We start from the raw sequence: 27,122 nt of genomic DNA, 5'->3' as shown, positions 1-27,122 counted from the left end.
TATAGTAGCCGTAAAAAATAAAAAAAAAGACGCGATGCGTTTGCTCCATAAAAGAGCGCGTGTTCTCTTCCCCATTTTTAGATTAGAAACGACAGGAAATCGCTTGTTTACGTGCTCTACATGGGTATAGTGTATTATGTAGAGGGTAGAACTCTAGACTATGGTATTTTATGTTGGCTTGGAGTCCATCTCTCTGCCTGCCGACTGCCATCCCAGATGTTCTATTCGCTATGTTATTGCCCGTCTTTGGAGCCCACACTGTTTCGAAAAAATTGGTTTCAATAATGAAAAATATGCATCTACATAGGTTCTTTTTCCATCATACATCATATTATACACAAGTTCCAGACCCTCATAATACGGTTCATTCATTTAATTCGATGGAATTTCGTTAGTTTAGTAGGCAGTGTTGCCGATTCGAAAAAAAAATTATCATGATTTTTTATCATGAGATCGTCACAAAAATCATGAGATTGCTTATTCCTTATTGGGCCCTTAATAATCAATATTAGCTTATAATTCATCACAGAAAATTTAAATAAATAAATACATTTATGGGATTTCATTTCATTTTATTAAATTTAAAATTACATTTAGTGATATTTTAGAGAAAAATATAAATAAATTACATAATATTATATACATTACATAATATGTACATTATTATTGGTTATAAACTTTACTAAAATATTTGTCGATTAATGGTTTTGTGACTTTGAAATCAAAACAACTTTGATTTTTAGTAAGGTCATTGGAATGAATAAGTCCAATTATTGCATCCTCTTCAAGTCTGTTCCTGATTTTCGTTTTGAGTAATGTTACTTTTGAAAATATTCTTTCAGTGTTGGCTGAAGAATGTGGCAGTGAGAATACCTCAAAAACAAATTTAGACAAGAGTGGATATGCCAAGCTATCATCGGCCATTTTGATTTGGGCAACATACTTCCAAAATTCTTCAATATCGTTTTCGATTGATTGGTCATTTGTTTTAATGTTTGAGTTCACAAGCATTCTCCATTCATTATCTATCTCTTGATAACAATCTTCAGCCACTAGATTTGGAAAATGTTTAATAAGAGGAAAAATTGACTGAACATTTTTGTTTACAACATTTGTTATTGACAAAGATTCCATATCTACGAAGACACTGTTCTTGAAGTTGAATCTGGAATATATTTGCTTAGTACCTTCAACTAAGAAGGACAAACAACGGCATTGAAAGCCTTGAACAATTTGTTTGTCAATAGAAAATTTTTCCAAAAAAAGTGCTACTTTTACGCCGTAATACATATCCCCATACGAAAGTTGATTTCTGGGGTTTATATAATCTATATTTTTAATATTTGTAGTGTCGATATAACTTTTTTTGATAAAGCAACTCAACAGTGACTTCAAGGCTGTAGTCACTTCCTTATACATGTCTTGAATTTTGGGCTTTTCGGATTGCATGCATTTGTTAAGTTTAGTAAAAAACGGTAGCACAAAACTAAGAAAACATAAATACATATAATGAACAGGGTCATTGAGCATGTTTAGAATAGTTTTGCTTGACAGTAAGTTGTCACTTTTTGTTACGTCGTTAAAATATGCTTTTAAGGCATCATATTGCACAAGAATACAATTAACTACTTCTAACCGCGAAAGCCACCGTGTCTGTGAATAATGTAAAATTTTATTTGGCTTTACCTCCAAAAAAGCTTGAAAAGTTTTAAATGCTGCAATTCTCTTAGGACTGTTCTGAATATAATTATAAACATCTCGACATAAGTCTTCAATACTTGAGGGTAAATTGGAACATGCATACGAAGCGCAGAGATGAAAGGAGTGACAAATACACTTCATTATAAATAAGTTTGGGACATCAGCTTGTAAATAAGTGCGAACTGATGAGTTCACTCCCATCATCACTGCAGCTCCATCAGCACCAAAACCTATTAAATTGGATTTATAATCAATTTCGTTTTTATTGAAACTAGTGACTAAAATATCATAAATTGATTTAGCATCAGCTTTCTCCAGTGTAAATAGACTATAAAAGAAATCTTGAATCTTAAAATTTTTAGACATTCTTACAACAACACACAAATATTTTGTGCAACTTATGTCAGTAGACTCATCAATAATAATAGAGAACTTATTTATTTTCATTAATGAACAAAGGTTTTCAAAATTTTGTGCACCAGTTACGTGTTTTATAATCGCAGTAGATTTAGTGCGGCTGCAGTGGATGTTTTTCGAAACTTCGGAGTCATTACAAATAGTTTTTATGAGACATGGCAAGTGTTCCATCAGGTTAAATGCTAAATTATGTTCAGCGAGAAAAAGACAAAGTTTTATTTCAGCTTCGGCAACCTTCCTCTTCAAAGATATTTTGAATCTGTCATTCTCCAAGACGCTTTGATTCACGACGGTTCTTGAATAGCTTGTATGTTTTTTTGATTGTGAGTGACGTTCAAGGCTTTTTACACCCATACTTGTCTTTAAATCAGTGCGACAAATCTTGCAGTATGTGAATCTTTTACCTATAGGTATAATAAGAGAAAATGTTCATAACAACAATTTATGTAACGGGCACCTAAATATAAATATAATTTCCAAATAATGTTATTGCTGATGTCTATTGTTTTTTTTTTTGCATCATTGCGAATTTGAATTTTTCATTTTGAGGCATTTCGAAAGCAAAACCAATTGTAGGTAGTAATTAATGTTAAGGCCATTAATTAAAAAAAAAAGTTGTTAATGTAAAATGCTGAACCAAAATGGATTTATGATTTGCAGAAATAACTAAGCTCGTTCTTGCATTCAGGAGACTATATACATATATGACATATGCATATGGATTTTAAATCATACCTTTCTCACTAGGCTGAATCCAGTTCTTACAAAAAGAAAGCTCTTCCCACTTCTTGGTATAAATTTGTTCGTACCTCAACTTCTGTTTTTTTCGAGGGGTAGTTTCACAATCGTCTTGAATTTCATGTTGTGACACAGATGAAACAGCAGCGCTTGTTTCATTAATTTCGCTTGCCCTTGATGTTGAAGCGATTGACGGACCTTGCTGACCGTTCCCAGATATTGGGATTTCTGTGACTTTTTTATTCTTTTTAACAAGAAATTTGTCCATTGTTGACTAAATTATATAAGAAGATATGAGACAATGTAATTAAACATAAATTTGCAATATATTGCTTACCTCATTTAATAAAAGCTTGAATTTGAGGCAGTAAATAGATTTTTATTTCTTATTGAATTCTCTTCTCACCGAAAATTTTTGAGTTCAAGACAAAAAATAACTGTTTAATGTTTACCGTTGGTTTTTATTTTGGTTTCTTTGTGTGCGTTTGTATTTGATTCTTTTTCATTCTCTTTTGTTGTCAATTGTCATTTGAGTTGTCATTATTTATATAGAGGCTAGATGGGTCATTTTCTGAAACTCTTAAAATTATAACAAGGAAGTTGCATATGCTGATTATAATGGGCAAATAGGTATGTTTGTTTTAAAATTAAGTTTTCAACAAATTATTGGTTTTCTTATTCTTTTTTGAAGGAAGATTTGAAAAATCATGAGATTTTCAATAAATTCATGAGATCATGAGATGGGGTGAAAAATCATGAGAATCATGATAAATCATGAGATTCGGCAACACTGTTAGTAGGTATATTCTTTTTTTTGAATGTATGATGTTTAAACGGAGCGTTAATCGACTGTGTGTAGTGCCATCGTGTAAATATAGCAAATAAATAATGAGTACATTCAGTACTTTAATGCGCACTGTTCGATTTGAAAATGATTTATTATCATGAAGAATTTTAAGAATCTGTTAAATCTAGCACTTTGCAGAATAAAAGAGGAAGTGCCGATAAAATTTTACACTAAAATCGACTAAAATGGGTTATGAGATTGTAATTTACCAAAAGCCACGGTTTTGAATTTTAAAAAGAGCTAAACCAAAAAAGTTGTATTAGGTCTGTTTTACGACTATTTTATCTCAAGTGTTTAAAACCTATAACACTTCTTTTCGTTACCAAAATAAGTGAAATTTAAGAAAACTTAAAGCAGTATTCACATGAGCGCGACCAACGAACGACGAATGAATTAGTAAATGTGAGTTTAGATACGTTTGAAGACATATTTCCACACAAATTCTTGATAAAACGATAGCAATATAGTTTCTATTGGATTTATGATGCATACTTTTACTTTTCAATATCATATATTAATAAATTTAAGAAAACAAAATTAAAATCGTCGCTAAAAAAATTGTAGTTGATACGAACTGTCAAACTTTATTCGCGTTTATTCTTATAAAGGAAACATTTTCTCCTTCAATTTTCCGATTTGCATTAAATGGACGCACATGAAATCTTTTTCTTGTTTTGTTTATCTAAAAAGGACAACAATAACTTTTTTTTAAGCGAATATAGCTTCGACCGCATTTTCTCAATGGTTTGTTTTCAAAACAAAACAAAATAATGATAAACACAAACAAAAAACAACTGTCAAAGTCAAACTTCATTCGCGACGAATTAATAACTCTCATGTGAAAGAAATGTCAAAATCGGCGAATATTTGTTCATTGGTATCATGTGAATAGTGCTTAAGGGCCTTGCACATCCGAGCGAACAACTAATGAACAAATGGATGAACAAACGTGATTTTACACATTTCATAAAGTGAATTTCAAACAAGAATACATTTTAATTATAAGAAACCAATTGACACTCATTTTAGGATAATACAATTTGAATTTTGCTCTCTACAACAAGAACATTTTGTAAAAAGATTGTGGTAGTAACGAATTGCAGTTTGGTTGGTACTAACTGTCAACCTCTATTCGCGTTCCACACACGATCCACACTTCAACTAGTAAAATGTTCGATCGCTTCTTAACCCACAAGTTTTATTCTCATCTCTATTGTGCATCTTTAATGATGAATTAAAACAGCCATTTGAAAGAAATGTCATAATTGACGAGTATTCGTTCATTCGTTAATCGTTGTTCGCTGTCAAACAGTGTCAAAGAAGATTTGAAATTCTCAATTTACGAACTTATATAAAATAATAATAATAATAATGCCTTTGGACAACTGCCACTCCGTTTTCTTCTGTTCGAAATGCAAGCTCAAAAAAAATCTTGAAATTCTCACAAATTTGACGTTTTCCACAACTTGACAGTTCTTTGTCTGCGTAGAAAAGAATCGATTAAATCTGCGATTTGCTCTGATATCTCGTATCTCCAAACTTGCAAAGTGTAAAATTAATATAATCCTGTCTATATTAATACTTGTGAAAAAATGAGTTTAATTTATAGTTCATTGATTTTTTTATTGTAATTTCCATTAGGATCCTAAGTACTAAGTATTTTCGTAAACAAAATTCTTCCAAATTCACACATGTGGGCATTTTCAATATTCAAACAAAAGACACTTTCAATACGCCATTGTCATTCACACGCTGTTTTCGAAAAAAGAAATTATACCTTGACGGCAACAGGCAGCATATGTAATGTATGCTAAACCCGTAGTATTTTCAACAATAAAAATAAAGAGAGGTTCTTTTCGGGGATTTCTGTCCTCAGTGTATTTCTTTTTGTTTTCAACAATTGAAGTTAGTTAGTGCCAGTGCCCTTGTGTGCCTGGAAAGTTTTTTTTAAAGAATATTGTAGACCCGCAGAGTTATTATTTTCAAGTGAAAATACTTGAGAATTTTAGGTGTAGGTATGTACTCGTATGTCCTTCGTTAAATAATGTACTTGAAGTACCGATGGCCAGCCACTTAAGACAATGGGATGGGTTTTTGTCTTTTATTGACACATTTATTTTTTATTTCTGACTTAAAGGAGCAGCAAACGAAAAGATCTGTTTTGTGTCGTTTAGACAGCGAGTTTGTTGGAAGGAATTCACGCAAATTAAACCATATGTCAAAATTTGATTTCTCAGAGACCATGGATGAAATTTATTTATAATTAGCAAATGTGCAAAAGTAGAAAATTAAAACGACATCTCTTGAAGGAGAGAAGATTTGATCTTCGATCAAAAATTAGAGTAAAAAACATAAACAGATCAACCTCAAACAATTCAAATGAAATAATCAAAATTTATGGCTTTTGTTTAAAGTTGTGGACTCACTTGACAGATAAAGTTTTATGTTTTTTAACCAAAAAACTTCACTTTAACTCAGGAAATTAGGAACCCAAAAACTTGTCTCAGTCAAAAAGTAAGGGCACCAATACAATTTTTAAGAAAAATTTAAATTTTTTTATGATTTTAAATTTCTCTGATTTTTCCTTTTCATTATTTTGGTGGAAAAAGTACCAGTGTAGCTGTCAAATTTTTAGTTTTATTTATACTTGACGCAGTTCAGAAGAAAAATAAAATAAAAATAAGGTTAATTTTTTTTAAATAAACTCCATATTTCTCATTATTTTAAATAAAACTTTGACAATCATAATCAAAAAAAAAAATTCTAAGCTATGTACATCAGTGAAACAATCAAATAGACAGATCAAAATTGAATTGGTGATGTTGTGAAACTGCAAATTTGATTTTAAATGAAAAATATATCAACCTGAGTTTTGACAGATCTTAATCAAATACAAATTGATTTACTACACTTTTTCCACAAGAACGCTATTGCAATTTAAAATGGAGTTTAAAGTGACATGTGGAACTGACAGATCAAAATTATATTCGCGATGGTATAAAACTGCAAATTTGATTTTAAATAAAAAAATACCGGAATTTTGATTGATCTAAATAAAACATTTTTCTTCATTTTTCCAATAGAAAACTTTATGTGTATCAAAGTTTATAGTGACATTCAAAATGACATTTGAAACTAACACATCAAAATTGTATTGGCGATATTTTAAAACTGCAAATTTAATTTTAAATAAAAATATGTATCAACCGCAGTTTTGACAGATCTAAATCATATATGAATTAATTTACTACATGTTTCCAATAGAAAATTCTATTAGAATTGAAATTTCTAATGGCATTCAAAATGACATGTGAAACTGACAGATCAAAATTGTATTGGTATTGTTGTAAAACTGCAAATTTGATTTTAAATGGAAAATACCGGAGTTTTGATTGATATAAATCAAAAACTCTTTAATTGGCTTCATTATTCCAGTAGAAAACTGTATGTGCCATGAATTTTATAATGACATTCAAAATGACATGTGAAACTTACACATTAAAATTGTATTGACGATGTTGTAAAACTGCGATTTTTTTCAAATAAAAAAAGTATCAACCAGAGTTTTGATTGGTCTAAATCAAATATGAATTGATTCACTTATTTTTCCAATAGAAAACTCTATTGGCATTGAAATTTACGAGTATATTGAAATTTAAAATGACATGTGAAACTAACACTTCAAAATTATATTGGCGATATTGTAAAACTGCAAATTTGATTTTAAATAAAAATATATATCAACCGTAGTTTTGACAAATATAAATCGTATATGAATTGATCTACTACATGTTTCCAATAGAAATTTCTATTGGAATTGAAATTTATAATGACATTCAAAATGACATGTAAAAGTGGCACCTCAAAATCGTATTGGTGATGTTGTAAAACTGCAAATTTAAATTTGAAATACAAAAATATATCAACTGGGGGTTTAACATATCTAAATCAAATATGCATGTTTCCAATAGAAAACTCTATTGGAATAGGAGTTTATATTGACATTCAAAATGACATGTGGAACTGACAGATCAAAATTTTATTAGCGATGATGTAAAATTGCAAATTTTATCTCAAATGAAAGCTGTTTTTTGATTGAGTTTTGATTGATCTAAATAAAATACTCATTGATTTGCTTCATTTTTCCAATAGAAAACTGTATGTGAATTGAAGTTTATATTGACATTCAAAATGACAAGTGAAACTGACACATCAAAATTGTATTGCCGATGTTGTAAAACTTCTAATTTAATTTTAAGTACAAATATATATCAACCGCAGTTTTGACAGATCTAAATCATAAATGAATTGTTTGACTATATGTTACTAATAGAAATTTATATTATAATTGAAATTTATAATGACATTTAAAACGACATGTGTAATTGACACATCAAAATCGTATTGGTGAAGTTGTAAAACTACAAACTTGATTTTAAATATAAAAATAGCGGAGTTTTGATTGATCTAAATAAAATACTAATTCCTTTTCTTCATTTTTCCAATAGAAAACTGAATATGAATTTAAGTTTATAATGACATTCAAAATGATATGTGAAACTGACAGATCAAAATTTTACTGGTGATGTTGTAAAATTGCAAATTTGATTTCAAATAAAAATTATATCAACTGGTATTTTGACATATCACTTCAAATATCGATTGATGTGGGACATTTTTCCAATAGAAAACTCTATTTGAATTGAAGTTTTTAATGACATTCAACATTACATTTAGTTTTTTCAGTAACTTGCCTATTGACACCCATGACAGTTTAAGCAACATGAAAAAGATAACAAAACAATAGAGTAAGTTCCGATCTCCAAGAATACAATTATTGCGGAACACGAGTTCATTTCCATATTACAAAACAAAAATTACAAACTGCAAGATAAATTGAAATTGAACTTGAATGAGTGCCCATATTGACAGATGCACTTCAACACGGCCATTTATTCGTTATCGTTATGCTCGCGAATGTTATGGTCCCTTCACATGCATTCCGACAAAATATTGAAGTCTAATTTCTAGCATCCGGTTAGTCTAGCGAGCGAATCAAAAATGTACATATACATAGATGCTAAAATAATGTAATAGTCCATTTTTCTTTTTGCAGATGATTTCAATGAAAGGAACGCACATTTACCCTTTCACTGATCTGCATCTGTTGCGAAAATTTCAACAACAAAAATATTATCCGCCATCAGCATTATTTTATTTGTTCCGTTTCTATGTTATGCAAAGAAAAAGAAGATGGAGTATTTAGGTACAAGGTACATAGGAATTCAAGTGCATTTCCCTGCCGGTGGATGGCGTGCGTTGCTTCCCATTTCAAACATCGTCTTCCTTCCTACATTTATTTCGTATATAATTTATATGCATTTTTGGGGAAGAACTTTATATCTAAAATGAGCTACGGCGAGATATTTATGAGGACATTTATTATTAGACTCTTTTTTAACGGCTTGAAGTCTGCCCGTACAACCAATTCAAAACCGAAAAAAGGGAAGAAAATGTGATTTTATTTTTATTTTTTTGTACCTAAAGGTGATCGTCGAGCTAAAATGTAACACGTTGACAAAACATTCCTCAACGGAGATTCAACTTGAATCTAAAATTATTTAGAATTTGATTGATGGACAATAAAATTGCACACACACTGCAATCATGTGGCACAGGGGGGGGGGGGGGGCTGTGTTTGTTTTGAAATGAGGTGCTGTTGTCACTGTCATGGGCTGTGTAAAATAAGATTGATTCATGTTTTAATTTGGATCGAGGTTATGTATTTTTTTTAGAAAAAAGGGAACAAGTTGGTTACTTTTTCTTTTATTTTATTTGAAACAAGAAGGAATTTAAAAAAAAAATGTTTAAGCCTTTTCAGAAGTATATAAACACAAATTTAGAAGTGTTGTTTTTGTTTTTTAAAATAAATGGGTGACCCCTAGCGGGAATTTAGTTTCGAAAGGAGCTGAATGTGAATTCAGCCTTATAGGGAGTGTTAGTCAACAAATACCTAAGAATTACGGAGTGGCCAATGTTGTTGTAAGTCCGCTGTGACGAAGCTTTAAGACGAATAGCAGAGCGTGCAGCCATTCGTTTGCTAAATATGTCAAGAGAAAATAAGACCAAATCGGTTAACACCCAGTCCACGCCGATCAGTCCAAAGAATAAGTCTGCCTTAGGCATTTTGTAAGAGTTATTTTAGGGTGTTAAGATGCTTTCCTGAAACTGCTATAGCAACGTAGTCTGCATAGGCTATCATTTTGAAGCCCTCCGCATCCAGAGGGCATAGAACACTACCTTGTGGTGTCCCTCTACTAACCAATCGTCTGCCAGAACAGTTTCCCAGTTTTGAGCTAGTTATTCTGCTAGTCAGCATTAATTGAATTAACTCCCGAAGCGAGCTCTCTACATTTACTCGTAGAGATGTTAGTGCAGATGTGTCCACGTTGTTTAAGGCACCTTCGATGTCAAGGAAAGTAACCATAGTGAACTCTTTATGATGGAGGGAATATTCGACGGTGCGTACTAAAGTGTGTAACGCTGTTTCCACCGATTAAACTTTACAGTAGGCATGTTGCGACGAAGACAGAAGTCTTGTAACGATACGTGCCCTTAAATGGATATCAATCAATCTTTCCAAGGTCTTAAGAAGGAATGATGATAGACTTATAGGTCGTAGATCTTTAGAATTGACTTGCGAGCATTTACCTGCTTTGGGTTATACCCAAATTAACAACTTTAATTTCTCTCCATGCCGGGGGAACATTGACCAGGTAAAGACAGCTGGTAAAAATTGCCTCAAGCATTGGTGCAATCATGCCAGAAGTCTTGGTCCTGCAGATTTAAATGATTTGAAGTTGTTGAGATCCCATTGTAGCTTGTCCCTTGTGATCAAACCTTGGAGATATGTTGTACTTGAATTCGAACGTATATAATTGTTGCAAGTTTCGGTAAGAAAACTACCAGGTACCAGGAAAGTGAGTGTCTAATAGTGAGTTCAGCGATTCATTACTAGAATTTGTCCAGGAGCCGTCTGCATTTTACAGGCAGCTTGGCATCGCTGGATTAGTTTTAAGAATTTTCCCTTACCTAGAGGCTTCAGAAGTTTCTTCTATCGTGCCACAGAAGTATCGCTTAGATTTCCTTAGTGCCTTCTTGTAGATTCTTATTGATTCTTGAAAGAGTCCCAGTGAGAGGCTAATCTTGCGGCTTTGGCCCGGTTGAAAAGTTTCTTGCATTCTTTCCTGAGCGACTCAAGCTCTGAGGCCCACCATTGCAGTTTCCTCTTTCCTCTTATGTACATAAATGGACAAGCAATTTCTAGCGATCTGTTCATAGCTGAGGTTAGGTAATTGACATTGTTGTCAAGTTCATAAGCGTTAGAGGAAGGACTAGATAGCCCAGGCTCTAGTAAACTCTGTAATGAGTTCATGTAAGAAGCCCAGTACGTTTTCCGATAGTTTCGAAAACATTTTACAAAACAAAGAATGATGTTATCTCAAAATCCTTACTTAAAGTTGGTAAAAATGGATTAAAAATTAAAAATATTGGCTTTAAACTATTTTCAGCTTATAGAAAACATAGATTTTGACATTTAATCAATTTCTTTTAAAAATATAACAAAAAAATTAATGTTCGATTCTCGATATCTCGTGAATAAATGAAGTTATTGTCTTAAAAATGGTTTTATTATTTGCTTTATTTGTTTAAATAAGAAATAAAACCTTTCAGGAAATGATAACAAAATTGGTAATAACAGAAAAAGATTTTGAAATCCAACTATTTCATCAATTTCAAAACATCTTAAGTAACTTTTAGTTAAACTTTTATTAAAATTTAACTGACAACCTTTCTAAAAAAGCACGAAAGCTTAAAAAAGCAACAAAAAACTGATTAGAAATGGTTTTGGAATCAAATATTAAGAGAATTAAGAAAAATATTGACTACAGTAAGTTATCACGTTATCATGTTAGCCTAATAAATTGTGGGTCAAATACAAGTTTCTTTTTAAAAATTCAATACAATATGCATTTTCAGCCAGAGGTCTTGGGTTCAATCCTGGCCTGACTCTTGCGAGGTATTGACAAACCGTCCAAGAGTAATTCTTTGTCATGAAAAGTGTTTTCTCAAATTAGCCGTTCGGATTTGTCTTAAAATTGTAGGTGCCCTCCATCCCTGACAACATTACTCGCACCCAGAATTGTAAGTCACTAGGCCCTAGTTCTCAATGGACTGTTGCGCCACCTATTTTTATTAATTATAAAGTACATTGACGCTCAAGTTTCCCCTTTAGCTGGCCTCGTAGTACCGTATTTTATCAATTATCACTACAACTTTCCAAGAACTTTTTTATTATTTCGAGCTCACCGATCGCTTGGATAACATTGGCTTTTTGAGCGTATTGGCAAAATATGGCTCCCTACGGTTCCCCACAACAAATTGCAAAAAGGGTCAAGTCGCAGCTGCGAGGGAGCCAAGACGACCGCCTTATTTTCGAAAAAAAAAAATAAAAATGGTTTGATGATAACACCACTACACAATCTGCAACAAACTGTCACTCTCTTCGGAGTATTTCAAACCCGAAATCATTGTCCAATTCCTTAAGACACAAAATACGATACGATAACAAAGTGGATACACGTGCTGAGGCCATTGAACCTTGTATGCGGATACCGAAAATCGGTCTCACGCAACTTCTTGCACAAGCTTCCGTAAAGAATGTTCGGTGGCTGCTCACAAAAAATCACTGTTTCGGCTATGCAGCACTCACTCTAGAACGTTGCTGACATCTGTCAAAATTTCGAGCAAAAGCCAAAGAAACCACTAGATGGCCAAGCGTTTAGATACTGGTAGCTCAAGATTTATTAAAGTTTATTTTTAATTTATAATAAACTTTTCTGTCACATAGCTGTGCCTTAAAATAACCAACAACAAAAAATCATGGTTGACATAACCGGAAGTTCTCCCACTGTCCACGCATAACGTTTGGCGCATTTAATCAAACTCTTTACACACCCTCTCTATTTAAAGCGTTTACAAAAATAAAAAGAAATTAAAATAAACCATAAAAAAAAGAACTTACATTGGTCTCTCCCTTTTATTTTATGTTGAATCGTTTAATTTTCCGGAAGTTGACAATTATTGTATTTTAATGTCTGCATTGGTGCACACGGTCACCAATTGAATATTGCGGTCCGTGCTGCCTTCCAATGATGATGATGAAGATGACCCTTATTTTTTATGGACAGACTACAAGAATAAAATGATTTTATTTAAAAAATAAAAATAAAAGAGTTAATGCGGGATGACGACGACGACCACGAGAACTAAGACGAAAGACGAATCAAAATCAAAAACCAACTTAACTGTTAGTTTTCTCATTGCGGAAATGATTAAAAATGTCAAGAACAAAATCAAACAAATTGACAAAAAATCAAGTAATGAAGATTCTTGTGCCTTGTTTTTTGGTAAATGACGACGATGATGGCCTTCAAAAAACAAAACAAAAAAAACTACATGTCTCCATATATTTTCAATTGACAAAACATATTCCCTTAATTTGTTTCTTCATACATTTGAGACACACTCTTTAATTTGTTCATATGGAATGTCTTGAACTTAGTATAAGACAAGGCATATATATCTTAAAGTTATGAAACTTATTAAGGCAAAAGACACATTTTTCAACTGATCGCAACATAAACTGAGGACTGAGAGTGGGTTTTTGTTCTTAATACAGAACATAACATATTTATCAACATCATGGCGGCCGTTTAAGTGATGATTTAATTAATTTCAAACCTCGTCCCGTCAATTTAGAAACAAACACAACTCAACGAATTCCTTAATCAATTTCAATTTTTCAACTCTCGTCAGTTTGCTAATTGTCGGTCTAGCGAAAACCTCACTCAAGAAAAAGTGTCGACAACTACGTATCTTTTGATTAAAAACAAAAAGTAGCAAAGGAAAAGTTCTTTGTCTTATCTCATCTTCGATTCCTAAAAATAAAAAGAAACGACGGACGAGGTTCGCGGCGGTGGTGTGGCGGCGACGATCGGCTGAGAGCTGAGACTTCATCACAGGTCCTTGAACTTTTAGATATTTAAAATTTCATTTGCAATCGATATGCCAATAACACTCACTGCGATGCCTCAAGCTCGAAATAAAACATAAACCATCAGTGCTAAAAATCATCTTCGAATACAAAATCAACAACATCAACTCTTGATACCCTATAAACTGCATCACCATTTAGATAGCTTGAAGAAATGATCTGCCAGCTACTAGTAAACGCGCGTCACGATTGCGTTCTTTGTAATGAATCAGCATCAGCAAGTGCATCGGATCAGCTCCTTCAACCATATGAGCGATCGCAACCAATCTCTCAAGATGCAAGTTGTCTTGTCTTCATTTTGATAGCAGCAGCGGATTGTTGGTTTCTAGTTGCTGGCAGATGTTGTTTTTTGTATTTTCGGTCAAAGGCATAACACTTAGCAGATGTCCCAAAGTGAACTCAAAGTACAACTACTGCGAACATACCCCAACATCACCGTTCTACGTAAGATCGCGATCGGCCGCGGTGATCTTGCCAAAAGGGAATTCTTGTAAGATTTTTGTTTCGTCTTTGACGTCTTCGTCGCGTCGTCGTTCGTAGACCGACGTAGTTTTCGAATATTTGCATCGTTATTTGCGTTTGATTGGGACTTATTGCCGCCCTCCTCGAATCGAACAGGAGCTACAAGCTCCAGAACAGCCAGTGTCTGGATGCGTGCGTGTGGATCTCTTTGCATGCGTTGATTCGTGTTGGGCGCCATTTACATACTTGTATGTTTTCTTTTTGGGGTTGATGATGATGGTTTTCGGTTTTTGGTTTTCATTTCGTTTTGTTTTCTTTTTTTATTTTTAAATTTTCAAAAAGAAAAAAGAATACAATCCGTCTAAAAAGTGAAAAAATACACATGTATGAATATAGCACCTCTGCATTCTCACTGCATCTGGCTTTCTTGCTACCGACGCGACGAACGCGACCGACGTTTTTGTGATGTGACTTGGCTTTTGGTTTTTGGGTGCTTCTGCTTCTGCAGTAAGTTGATGTGCAACACAAAAATAAAAGACAAAAACCACAACCACAACAAGGAGAGGGCGCGCATTTTTGTTTCCACGGAAATAGTGGGAGCAATCGTGCTTCGTTGTAGTAGCAATTTAGTGGCCATAAAGATCGGTTTAGGATATACAAACGGATGATATAGTTCGAGTTCCGTTAAATTTGTCTGCCTCCGTTGTCCGTTATATTTTCAAACGGATCTTGCTAGTTTATCTTTTAAAAAAATCTAAGAAAACCATTGTCAATATTTTTCTTTTCTACAATATAAAAAATAAGACATCAACATTTTTATAAAGGAAAGTGCGTGAATTAAATTCAACACGATTCGATTGACTTTTCTTTTTCTTGTGCAAGTTTTTATTTAAAAAAAGAAACAAAAATTGATATAAAATGTGTTAACAATAATAAATGAGTTGATGTGGTTGTTGTGGAATGGTTAAGAAAAATTCTGGAAATATGCCAAAGTTAAAAGGTGGTGACCAAGTGAATCAATTTTTTGTGTGTGACGGTGTTTATTTTTATTTGTTTCTTTGATAGTGAATGTTGCATTTTAATTTAAAGGAAGAGGGGGGGGGGGGTGTAGTTAAAAATGAGTCTTCCATTTTTTGTTTGTTTTAATTTAGATCGAAAAACATATACTGATTTATTACTATGATCACTTTTTTATAATTCAAACAGTCCCTTAATCCCTCTTAATTGTTTAAATTTAAATGTTGCACGTGATTTAGTACTTCTGTTAAATATAGGGCTTTTAGTTAAATAAATGGGGGTATTAACATGTCAAAAAATTGGTATAGAAATGCCATTTTAGTTTTACTTTGGGGGTTAAATAAAATATTAAAAATTGATCCTTAATTAGTAAATGTCAGATTCTGTCCCAAAACTCGTTTGTTGATCATAATAAATGGGACATTTAAAGTTTTTGGTTTTGTCCTTTTATTGTTTTTCAACAAAAAAACAATGTTTGTCTTCATTTTTATTTGTATTTTGTTTAAACTTAATGATCAGGGGAAAAGGATTAAGGCCCGATGTGGTGATGCTATTACTGATTTTCTGTATTATTTCTTTTGTGAAACAACATTTACTTAACATTTAAATAATTATAAAAAGTGTACTAATATACCCCCCCCCCAAATATATATCCCATAAACAATGACAACATCAAGAAAACAGGGTTTACATAATTGTAAACATAGGTAAAATTCAAATCTTGAAAAAGTTCCTTATTCAAATTCGGTTCCTGGAACTTTCTGGAAAGTTTGTTTATTTTGCACTTTGAAACTACCAATTATTTTATGCAGTCTATAAACTTCATACTTGAAATATTACCTGTCACTTTTGACGTTTACGGGTTTGTAAACTGCTTAATGAGATTGGAACTTAGTGCATACAACTGTCAATGTCCTCTTTGCTTTTAATGGCTCAGACTTTTATAGATCACTAGGATTTTTTAAGCAGTTTTATTTATTTATTTACTTTTATTAAAAATGTCTTAAAGTTTCCATATAAATCAACTGTTGACCACAATGTGATAGTTTCGTATCAAAACTTGTCAAATGACTTGACAAATAACTAATGTCAAAAGCAATTCTCAGATCTGTTGTATAAATGACACTTATTTGTTATGAATACATCATTAAATGTGTACACAGACTTGTCACTTTATGATACTAATTCAGAACTTTCAAAACTTCATATTTACGCTTTTCATTCAACTGACAATTAAGTACGTGTGACAACGTTTAGCTATAACCAATTTTCTAGTAATAATCTGTCATTCAGTTCTCAGGCATGTTGTGTAGGTGACACTTACTTGTTAATATATGACATTTCATAAATCAGCCATTAACACAGACTTGTCACTTTATGATACTGATTCAAAACTATCAAAACTTTTTATTAACGCTTTTTATTCAATTGACAATTTAGTACGTGTGACAATGTTTAGCTATAACCAGTTTTCTAGTAATTATCTGTCATTCAAACAGACCTGTCACTTTGTGATATAGAACTTTTCATTATTTGCCGCTCTTAACTTCACTGACAATTAAGTACACGCGACAATGGTCACATTCACAAAGCTACTGGCTACGGACTCATTCAAGTAGCTTTAAGAATGAAAAACTACACTATAAAGCTATTCAATTTGGAACTGTCATATTATTGACAAGTGCAAATATATAAAATAAGAAACATTTTTGATTTGATAACTTTAACTTATCTTTTGTGTTTTTAAATTCAATAAAATCAAATTTAAGACACAATTTGAATGATTTATATTAGTATTTAAATACTGAACTATTTTTTTATTTCATTTTGAATTCGTGTGGTTTACCGAGCAGCTGATTGTGAAATGTCAAAATCATTCTCCACTTACTTTTTTACACTACGTCGGAGGGGAAATTTCAACTTTGTAGTTAGATTTAGCCAATCAGAATCCCTTGACTACGTAGCCACTATCTTTTTGAACGCGACCAATGTTTAGCTATAACCAGTATTCTGGTAAATGATGTTATTAAAATATATTTAATAGGTTTTTAAAACACTTTTGAGAAATAGTTTCAAGATAATTATGAATACAAATTTTTCTGATCAGTTTGTGTCCCTCGTGATTGATGTCCAAAGTTTTCCCATCGAAATTGAATTTGACAGGTTGACAGACTTAGCAATCAAATAAGACTTGCATTTCCTTTCTTCCCTTTTAAATTCTGTGCTTTTTTCCAGAACTTACATTTGAAATTTGATGTGTCAATCTGACAAATCAATGTATGTTTAAATAAACAGGGACTATAATGTTATTGATTGTATAGTTTTTGTTTTAAATTAGCAAGAAAATCCAAAGTTCAAATCAGAAAAACAAAAATATGGTCGTATTATCTGTCTACAGCTTAATAAATATGTTTAAACATTTTGACAGATGACAGAAATCAGAAAAAGTTTTCATAATTCCGATGTAACCTTCAAGTTCAAATGGTTTTTTGTGACATTGATCTGATTGCGAATCATCACATGTAAACAACTCAACAATTTAAGTGACTGCAAAAATTAGAATAAAATGTCAAAATGCATTAGGTTTGTTCGATAAGTCACCCTAAACAAATTCTTAAATTTGTTCCTTTTTAAACCTAAAGCGATCAAAAGTTTTGAAAATATATTTCTTTCTTATTTGTGAACTTGATCCATAAACATAAATAAATTATGGAGCAGATATGTTTTCATTCCAAATGTAAGCATTTGACAGTTGGGTACGTATAATTGTAATGAACACATTCAGAGCTATTTTTCAAAGTAATAAAGAACCGATAGTCCTACATTCCGAATGCAAACATTTGACAGTTTCAACTGTGACGGGTCATTGTATTGAACACGTTCAGAGATCTATTTCAAATTAATGAAGAATTGCTCACTCGTAATGAGACTAAGTACGCTTTTAAAACCCACATTTTTCATTTAAGAAATAAATAAAAACGTTTAATAATAAAAGCACAAATTAAAACAAGTATAGACGTCTGTAATTAAAATTTGTAGTTACTTTCTTCGTAACAAAATATATTGGATTTAAGGTTTGTTTGATTAAAATATTTCCATGTCTCACTCTCCATCAATGTGTCCTGTTATTTATGTTAATCCAAAAACTATGACACTAAATTAATCTCAATTTTTAATCACGTAATATAAAATATATCTCGTAACATTTTGCTGGACATGATCTACTGACCAGACTTCACTTGAAAACAAAACTCTGTATATGCCAAAAATACAGATTATATATTCACCAAAGTAATATTGAAAACCTTTTCACGATTTCTTTCCAATTGATTTATTACCTGTCTATCTTAATTCCCAGTTGTTCTCATAGTCATAATATGTTAATGGCATAGAATACCATTTAAGTCATTAAGTTTGTCCATCAGATCAGAGAAGTTCTTATTTTAGACTTTTGCAAACAAAATTCGGTAGATCTTCATTAACATCATATTGCTGCCAGATTCACCATCAAAAGTAAAAGAGTTGCCACTAAAACAAAACATCCGTCGTCGTCGACGTAGTCTTCGACGCGACATTTCAAAACGTTCCGATTGTTTTGCTTGTATACAAAATACAACATTTTGCCATGAAGTTTGTGTATATATCCAATCCATGTCGCTTTTTGCCAGACCCCAGACAATTGCTCATCAACTTCTTTTGGACTTTTTGGTTAAGTCTTTAGTTGCGTATCACTTCTCTGACATAGTGATTCGTTAAGTTTTTGTTGTTGTTTGTGAAAAACCCCTCATCAAACGGAGGCGACTCAGCGCATATTCTCAAGGACAATATTAATAATTCCAACAGACAAGTCGTCCGTTCTGCTTCCCCTGATGGTTTTTGTTTCTTATAACATTTATAAGTTAACGAAATGATATAGCCCCCATCTGACTGACATGTCGTCTGATTCTCATCCTCGCAAAGATCTTCTGTTGTAATCATTTATTGTGGGAGAGACATTTATAAACGCGTCTTTCTTTATATTTTAAAATAGAAATAAGTACAATATATCGCTCTTTGGTGTCCTATCTTCTTGAAGTCTTGAAGATAACATTATTATTAGCCCAAAGACAAATTTTACAAAATAAACAAAATGTTTAAAGTCGTAAAGAAGAACCAAAAAAAAGGATATCTGCGAAAGGCAAATAGAGAGTCTTGAGAAGGTGGTGTTATTTGCATTTCAATTTCATATGCAATGTATTTAAAAAATCATCCTGAAAAAGATTAGGAAAGATTGACCCAAGTCAATATTTTGTTTTATCAATTTTTTCACACCTATTTGAGTTTAGCTTAAATATCGATCGATTGCATTTATACCTGAAATTTTATTTTCAATTTTTATATTTTTTCGTATTTTTGTTTGAAATTTCAGATAACTGTGTTACCAGTTCGAATATGGACGACATCCTGATCATAACGGCTAAACATAGCGAACGTGCAATATTGCGAGCGAATTTTCTTAAAAATCATTTCGATAAAATTACTAAACAACGTGGACGTAAGCCTTTCAAGTGAGTATACATTTTAATATGTTAAATTTTAAAAGTGCTAAGTTTTGAAAATCCTCTGATAAAGATGAGATAAGTTTCTTTTTTTTTATCAGATATCTAATAAAGTGTCAATTGTACCTTTCAAAAATTGATCAAATTCAATTAAATTTTCAAAATAAGTCTTAACGTGTATTTCTCATAACTTATCAAGTCAGAAACGATAAAACTAGTGTGCAACATTTTAAACAACCTTTTGTTAAATGTTTAACAATTCACCAGTAAGCAATTTGCTTAATATTTAGCAATTTACTAAGTAAGTCCAAAATTTTAAACCTTTCTCCTCGTTTAGCTAACTAGTAAATTGCTAATTCCCTTTTTGTTAAAAACAAGAATCCAAACATGTCTAAAAAGTGACAGTTCGTGCAAATAAACAGAGCAAATACGCTTAAACAGACCTATTAATTAGCTGCCAAGGCCATGGTTGCAGTAGAACGTTCTTTTTATGAAACCGTGACATATTTGCACAATTACATCTGTGTGGCCTCGATAACTTTACCAATTCCTACTTTAAGATTTTATATCGATTGTGGCGTCAAAGAAAGAAAATTTAAAGGTGTTAAAAGAGAAGATTTCGATGACCTATGTTATCACCTCTTGGAGAAATAACAATTGGAAAACTTGCTTGATACATTTTCACCATTGAAGTGTGAATCCAAAATTGTCACCATTTTTAGTGAATTAAATCAATTTTGATGTGGTGCCCGTGGCATGATGGTTAGTGCGTTGGACTGTCATGCCAGAGGTCTTGGGTTCGATCCCTGCCTACGCCATCTAAAGTCTTTTCACGGGTACTGCCTCTTGCGATTAATTGACAAATTCTCCAAGAGTAACTCTTTTCATGAAAAGTGCTTTCTCAAATGTGCCGTTCGGAATCGGCTTTAAAACTGTAGGTCCCCTCCATTCCTGACAACATTACTCGCACACAGGAATGCTTGAGATTTGTAAGTCACTAGGCCTTAGTTCCCAACGGACTCTTGCGCCACCCAATTTATTTATTTATTAAATAAATTTTGAAGCGTCATTAAAGCATAGAAGTATGTTTCCATTTGTATGGGATTTTCATGGGTAAAATAAATCAGTATTTTCTTGATCTGTCAAAATACAAATTTTCCCTGTTTTTATATTCCATTAGACAAAATAAATTGATTTAAGATCAATTCTGTAGATCTGGATTTTTCGGCAGATTTACCTCTCTCTGCACCAATACTAATACAATTTTTAAAAAATTTTAGTTAACACTCACACGAAGTGACACTAATAAAATGACAACAAAATGTAATTCCAATCGTGTTCCATGTGCAACGAAAAAAAATCAATTTTTGAAATAAATCAGAATGGCAGGTTCAGACGACATTAGGGATTTGAAAGTAAGGCAAGTTTCTAGTATCTGATTGGCCAGCTGCCGAAAAATTGTCTGCAAGGCAAATTTATTGGAAAGTTGACTTTAAAGTTAGTCAAGAAAAATCTCCCTAACTATCAAGTCAAGTGCACTTATGTCACAATGACAAATGATGTTGTTTTTTAATTCAACTGAACTCAGAACTTTATTACTATATGAATTATTTATTTTCTGCAGAATTTTATTTAATCTTTTGTGTTAAAGGGTTCCTTGTCAAATTGGAAGAGAAATAAAATATTTCTCTACAATCCAAAATAAAATTCGTGATGGATTTGTAGCTTGCCTGAGGAGTGTTTTGTAGACAGTAATGTTTTTGATAGTTCTTGGAAAATAAACTGAAGGTAGAGGTTAGTGAAGTAAAGGTCCAAGTTTGAAGATTATGACAGTTGAAAAACTAACTAGTTACCTTGGTCAAAATGCACGTTCAAAGAATACAGTTGACTGCAAATAAAGTCCCTAATATTGTCTGAACATGCCCAATTTAATTAGTAAATGCTTAATTAATTAGTTCTTAATTTTCTTATGTCAAATATTGACAGCTCTTAAACTGACAGCGTGCGCTCAAACAGTCGGTTATTTCTTCGCTTAACCACCTGCTTCTGGCTGTTGATGATTAGTTTGAGATTGAAAAATTGGCCCTAAACATTTTCTACAAGGTTTGTTTTATTTTTTTAAATTCAATCTATTTGTGGATCGTAGAATTTGGCAAATTTATTTTATTTACTTTTTTGCCACGTGTTAATGAAATTCCTTTATATTAATACAAAATTATATCAGATGAGGTGTTGGAATTTTTGAGAGGCAACAAAGGTTTATCACCTTATTTGCTGAGCCGGAAACATCTGGCAAGACAAATATTTCAATTTGATGTATTCGAAATAGCGATCTAATTTACTAGCCAAATTCTATAGATCTATTTTTATTAAGATAGTACAAGAAGACGTTTTTAAGATCTTTAAATCAAATAAACAGAACTTTATAAATAATAAAAGAGTTGCTTTTTAATTTATTTAGTTATAGGGAACTTTTTTTTTCTGATACAGGATGATCCAAAATTAAATAAAATTTTAATGTGTCGCCATCTTTATTTTTTAAGATTTAAACAAACAGTCAAATTGACAGATGTACTGACATTTGTGCAAGGACTGATAAATGGGCAGGTTTAGACAAAACAAAAGACTTCATTTGTAGCCAACTGCATTCTTTAAACTAGTGTCATAAACTTTGAACTCGGAACTTTCGCTAGTCTCTACTTTCAGTTGATCGTGCCAAAACTACCAAAAACATAATTGTATACAAACAACTTCTCAGGACAGCAACAAGTCAATGTCGTTTTTTTGTATTGTTAAGAAATATTACTTATTACTTTTCTAATTTGACAAGGGGGACCCTTTTGCGCACAAACATTAATTGGAATTTACAAAAAAAAAATTAATTACAGAGTAATAAAGTTCAGCTTTCAATTGAATAAAAAAAAAATATGATCAGCTGTCATTATGACATGAGTAGGCTTGAATTGGGCAGTTTCAGACAACATAATTTGCAGTCAACTGTATTCTTTGAACACACTTTTTGAACAAGTCTGCTAGTTACTTTTTCAAGTGTCATAATTTTCAAACTCAGAACTTTACTTCACTAACTTCTACCTTCATTTCATCGTACAAAAACTACCAAAAACAATATTGTCTACAAAAAAACACCTCAAGCAAGCTACATCAACATTTGTATTTTATATTGTAAGAATATAGTACTTATTTCTTTTAAAATTTGACAAGTAACCCTTTTCCACAAAGGATTAAATAAAATTGTTCAGAAAATAAAAAAAATCATAGAGAAATAAAGTTCAACTTTCTGTTGTATGAAAAAACATGGTTTACTGTCATTTTGACATAAGCTGACTTGATTTGATAGTTAGGGAGATTTTGTTTGACTAACATTCCAATCAACTTTCCATTAAAGATGCCTTAATTGTAAGGTAATTTTTTGGCAGCTAGCCAATCAGATACCAGAAACTTGCCTTACTTTTAAGTCCTTTATGTCGCCTGAACCTGCCCATTGATAGTTAGGACAATTTTCCTTCCAGCCAACCTTCCAATAAAGTTACAATTTTTTGGCAGCTGGCCCATCAGATCTAGATAATTGCCTTACTTTCAAGTCCAGTCCCTTATGTCTGTCTTCTGAACCTGCCCATCATTCGAGAAAATTTAGATTTGATTATAAATAAAAATTAAGTAAATTTATCTTGCCCAATGGAAAACAACTAAAAGAAATTTTCATCTTTGCCAGTTTCAAATGTAAAAAAAAGATTGATTTTTAAGATAAATTGTTATTTAAAAAAAATTGTTATTCAACTCCCACTTTAACAGCTCAGACTTGTCTCCACAGTTCTAGTTCGGGTTTCTCAAACTTTACAGCTTACTGTTAAGTTAAATTTAAATTTAAGTGACAAGCAAATCAAAATTTCAACTTTAATTGATTTACTTTTGTTCCATTTCAGTTTTCTTCACGTAAAAATTGACGATGGTCCCTTTAGTGAGGACCTGGCCCGAAAGTACCAAGATGCTGCTCTTCAAATTGTCATTCTATGTCCAGCTCTCTTGGCTACATCGCATTCTCATTTACAATCTCAGCTTACGGCTATATTGAAATTTGAAAAGGTTCTCGGCATACTTTTGGACGTGAGTGAGGAAAAAGTCCTTGAATTTCATAAAAGTGGTAAGTTTGAAGACCTAAAATCTTGTTTAAGACAAGCAATAATTTGTGTTCCTAATTCTTGTCAATAGCCCTTCCATCATTCCGAAAATGGCGTCGTTGTGTTATTCGTGACAATGATCAATCTCAAATAGGTAACATCCTGGGGATAGCAACTGATATTTTGGGAAGAGCACTTTGTCAACGTCCACCTTGTCAAGATATGAATACAAGTCAAACTAAGAGCTTCAGCAGCTGTGAGGGATTCACAGTTCTGCCGAGAAAGGTAAAAATTGGACAAAATAAAGTTGTAGCTATGTTAAACGAGCCCCTTGACAAAGATGATGTTTTGAAGATATCAATTGAAAAATCAGGAGAACTCATTGAAGTGCGAAACTTCAAGCGTAGGAATCCATTCACAATTCAATTTACAATTCCAGGTAAGTCATGATCATGGAAGCACTCCTTAACAAAGAAAAAACTAATGCAATTTCTTTTGTCCTATTTTTAGAATCCTGCATGGAAATTTCAACGATGGTGGAAATCCGAATGGAGAAAAATGAAAAAAGCATCGGAAGCCGCCCGATCAAGTGCGAAAGTCGTCTGCGAGAGCTCGAACAACTCCTCCGGGCTGAGGACTCTCCCATCGAGTTCATGTGTCATTCATTGGGTATCGGCTTGAATGAACGCGATTCTCTGGATCTTCATTTGTTGCAATGTTTCCAAAAGAACATGCCTCCCAACTTCCATTTGTTGACTGGCCCATTCGATAAACAACACCACTTCCTCACCATCCGCGAATCCAGCCCCGAAGAGTATCCTACTCTGTTACATTTTGCAGCTCGATTCGGACTTGACCGCTTATGCATGCAGCTAATGGAATGTCCTGGAGGTGACACTGCTTGTGGAGTTCGAAACTGCTTGGGTAAGACACCTGCGGAACTAGCTGATCTCGAGGGATTCCACAAGCTTGCACAGAGCATTAATAGTTTCTCGGAATTCCATGAACTCACCACGATGTATCATTATTTTAAAGGAATCCAAGGCGGTGATGCGAGCGCCAAGAATAAAGTTATGATCGAAGCAAAGACCGGCGGCGCTGAATCACCAAAGAAACCCACAGTTAGTAGACAAAAATCTCATGAAGCCAAAGAACCCGCACAGGCTGAGTACATGGACATGAGCAGTGGCAGCGATCGAGATAATTCACCCGCGCCCTCAAAAGCTACAACAACCACAATGGCTGTATCCAATCTCAATTACGTCAGTGTAGAAACCGAAGACGACAATCTACAGAGCTCTGGGGAGATGACCAAGAACTTTGATCAAATTAAAATCATCACCGAAGCCGAAGTGACTACAAATGAGCTCAAGATAAGTGAACCACCGTACTATCAGTCTGAGGAGAAGAACAAGCGCAACGTTCATACACCTCTCCCCCATCATCAGACCGAAAAAGTTGGTCAAGATGTTCCGGACAATTGCAATGCTTCCATGTTGGACTATATGCTTCAACCGTCAAACATCCCAGTGCAGACATCCCAGGACGATGGCAACTATCTGTTCCAGCCCTCGAACAAGCCTGTGGAATTGGAAAAACTGCCCCTCGAAGAAATGCATCAATCTCGAATGAACTTGAGCAAAATGGGATCCAACTCTAAACTGGGAACGCTCAAGAGAACCGGCAGTGACGCTTCAAGCAGCAAAGGCAACGCCGATGATGAGCTTGTGGAGATAATGAATGACTTCAAGAACAACGTACTGTCGATCCGAGATGTGGAACAGTTGGTCGAGAAATGGAAGCACCGCAATGATGTTAAACAGAGCTTCAAAGAGAAACAAGAACAAATCGAGCTCCTGAGACAGGAATATGAAAGAATTCAAGTGCAAATCAAATCCAGCATGAAACGTGAAACTCCCTTCGAGAAGATCAAGAAGTTGTTCTCCCGCCACAAAACACCAGTGCACAAGGTCGCGGTCGAAAACCCAGACGAAACTAAATCATCCATTGCTTCCTCCTTCCAATCGAGCCAGCGACCCATCAGTACACTCAGTCTTCAGAGTGTATCGTCTTCCTCGTCATCCGGCAGACTGAGCACTGGCAGTGCATGCAGTGGAGCAAGCCTAGGTGACAGTGGCACCCATTCGGACCACGAAGAACGCCGCTTCGGAATGTGTCGAATCGGTTCCCCTGGCAGTCTCATGGACAACTATCTAGTCCCACCACCCCCTCGGCCCGTTCTAACACCCAGCTCAACACCTGGCGAAGAGAAGGAAAGAATCGTTTTCCCGCATCATCCACGAGTGATGACCCCAACTAGTCCCAGTCCGGCCGTAAATGGCAACAGCAGTGACCATTACTACATGTTTCCATCGAACCTTCCAGTATTCCAAGTACCAAATGATCAATCGATGTCATCGTCACTCAACAGCAATGGCTATCTGAACACCATTGTCGAAGCCAAAGAGAACGAGCACAGCTATCAGAATGGCGTCACAGTGCAGCCCATCAAAGTACAAACTCTCAACGATAGATCGAACATTATCTATGGAAAGCTCACCAAAGTCGCACCCAAAGATATTTGTAGCTCATTTAAGCCCCAAGCTGCTGCCCCACAAGTTAAAAAGGACGTTGTTGCAGCTGAAGTATACCAAAACATACCAAATGGCAAGCTAGCATGTGAGACCAATGGAAATGAAGAGAATCACAATTATATGAATGTCTAAGTAGCCCAAGGCCGCGAAAGCTCCGGCGGGTTGGACCTGATCTTATTTTTATTTTACAATGCTCAAATTTTCAAACTACACAATTTATTTTGATGGAGATTTTTCTTATCGATTAGTTTTCTTTTTCTATAAAAGTCTAATTTCTATTTTTAATTTTAAATGTGGTTTTCGAAACTCTATTTCGAGTATAAGTTTAATATATTATTATAAACGTTGTATGTATTAATAAAGCATGTATTGTATATCTTTTAATATTTATTTATAATGTGCGAAACGAAGTTTTTTTCATAGAAAAATAAGGCGTTTTTTTATATAAAAGGAAATTATGTGTAATTAAGAATTTATTATAACCGCTTCGAGATATTTTTCATATTGTTTATACATTAAGCGAATTATAAAAATAAAATATTTTAAAAAGTA

General features: G+C 33.2%; 2 protein-coding genes across 6 annotated transcripts in view; one reads left to right on the top strand and one right to left on the bottom strand.

Moving 5' to 3' along the window:
• The window catches only part of LOC129954108 (phosphoinositide 3-kinase adapter protein 1), a 125,158-nt gene extending 98,036 nt beyond the window's left edge, over window positions 1-27,122 (top strand). For 3 of the 5 annotated variants that reach the window (XM_056067792.1, XM_056067791.1, XM_056067794.1), the window contains 4 exons: window positions 19,708-19,846; window positions 23,782-23,999; window positions 24,068-24,415; window positions 24,487-27,122. In XM_056067792.1, the coding sequence (XP_055923767.1) occupies window positions 19,708-19,846; window positions 23,782-23,999; window positions 24,068-24,415; window positions 24,487-26,702 (2,921 nt within the window). In that variant the 3' untranslated portion in view covers window positions 26,703-27,122. Of the gene's footprint in view, window positions 1-13,768; window positions 13,789-15,124; window positions 15,283-19,707; window positions 19,847-23,781; window positions 24,000-24,067; window positions 24,416-24,486 lie in introns of those variants that run through there. The other 2 variants (XM_056067795.1, XM_056067793.1) reach the window with 2 other exon arrangements.
• On the bottom strand, window positions 436-3,636 carry LOC129954109 (general transcription factor II-I repeat domain-containing protein 2B-like). The gene is made up of 2 exons (XM_056067796.1): window positions 3,194-3,636; window positions 436-3,130 (listed from the first exon to the last, which is right to left on the bottom strand). Exon 2 carries the CDS (start codon window positions 2,470-2,472, stop codon window positions 664-666), a length of 1,809 nt encoding a protein of 602 aa, XP_055923771.1. The 5' UTR covers window positions 2,473-3,130; window positions 3,194-3,636; the 3' UTR covers window positions 436-663.

Source organism: Eupeodes corollae, chromosome 1, assembly GCF_945859685.1.
Source record: "Eupeodes corollae chromosome 1, idEupCoro1.1, whole genome shotgun sequence".
Classification (NCBI taxonomy): domain Eukaryota; kingdom Metazoa; phylum Arthropoda; class Insecta; order Diptera; family Syrphidae; genus Eupeodes; species Eupeodes corollae.
Note: the sequence above shows the minus strand (reverse complement) of the source record. Positions and strands in the feature narration are given on the sequence as shown.

What these genes read in the sequence shown, in the direction of transcription:
- LOC129954109 (XM_056067796.1), bottom strand. Translation starts at nt 2,472, where the DNA reads ATGGGTGTAAAAAGCCTTGAACGTCACTCACAATCAAAAAAACATACA.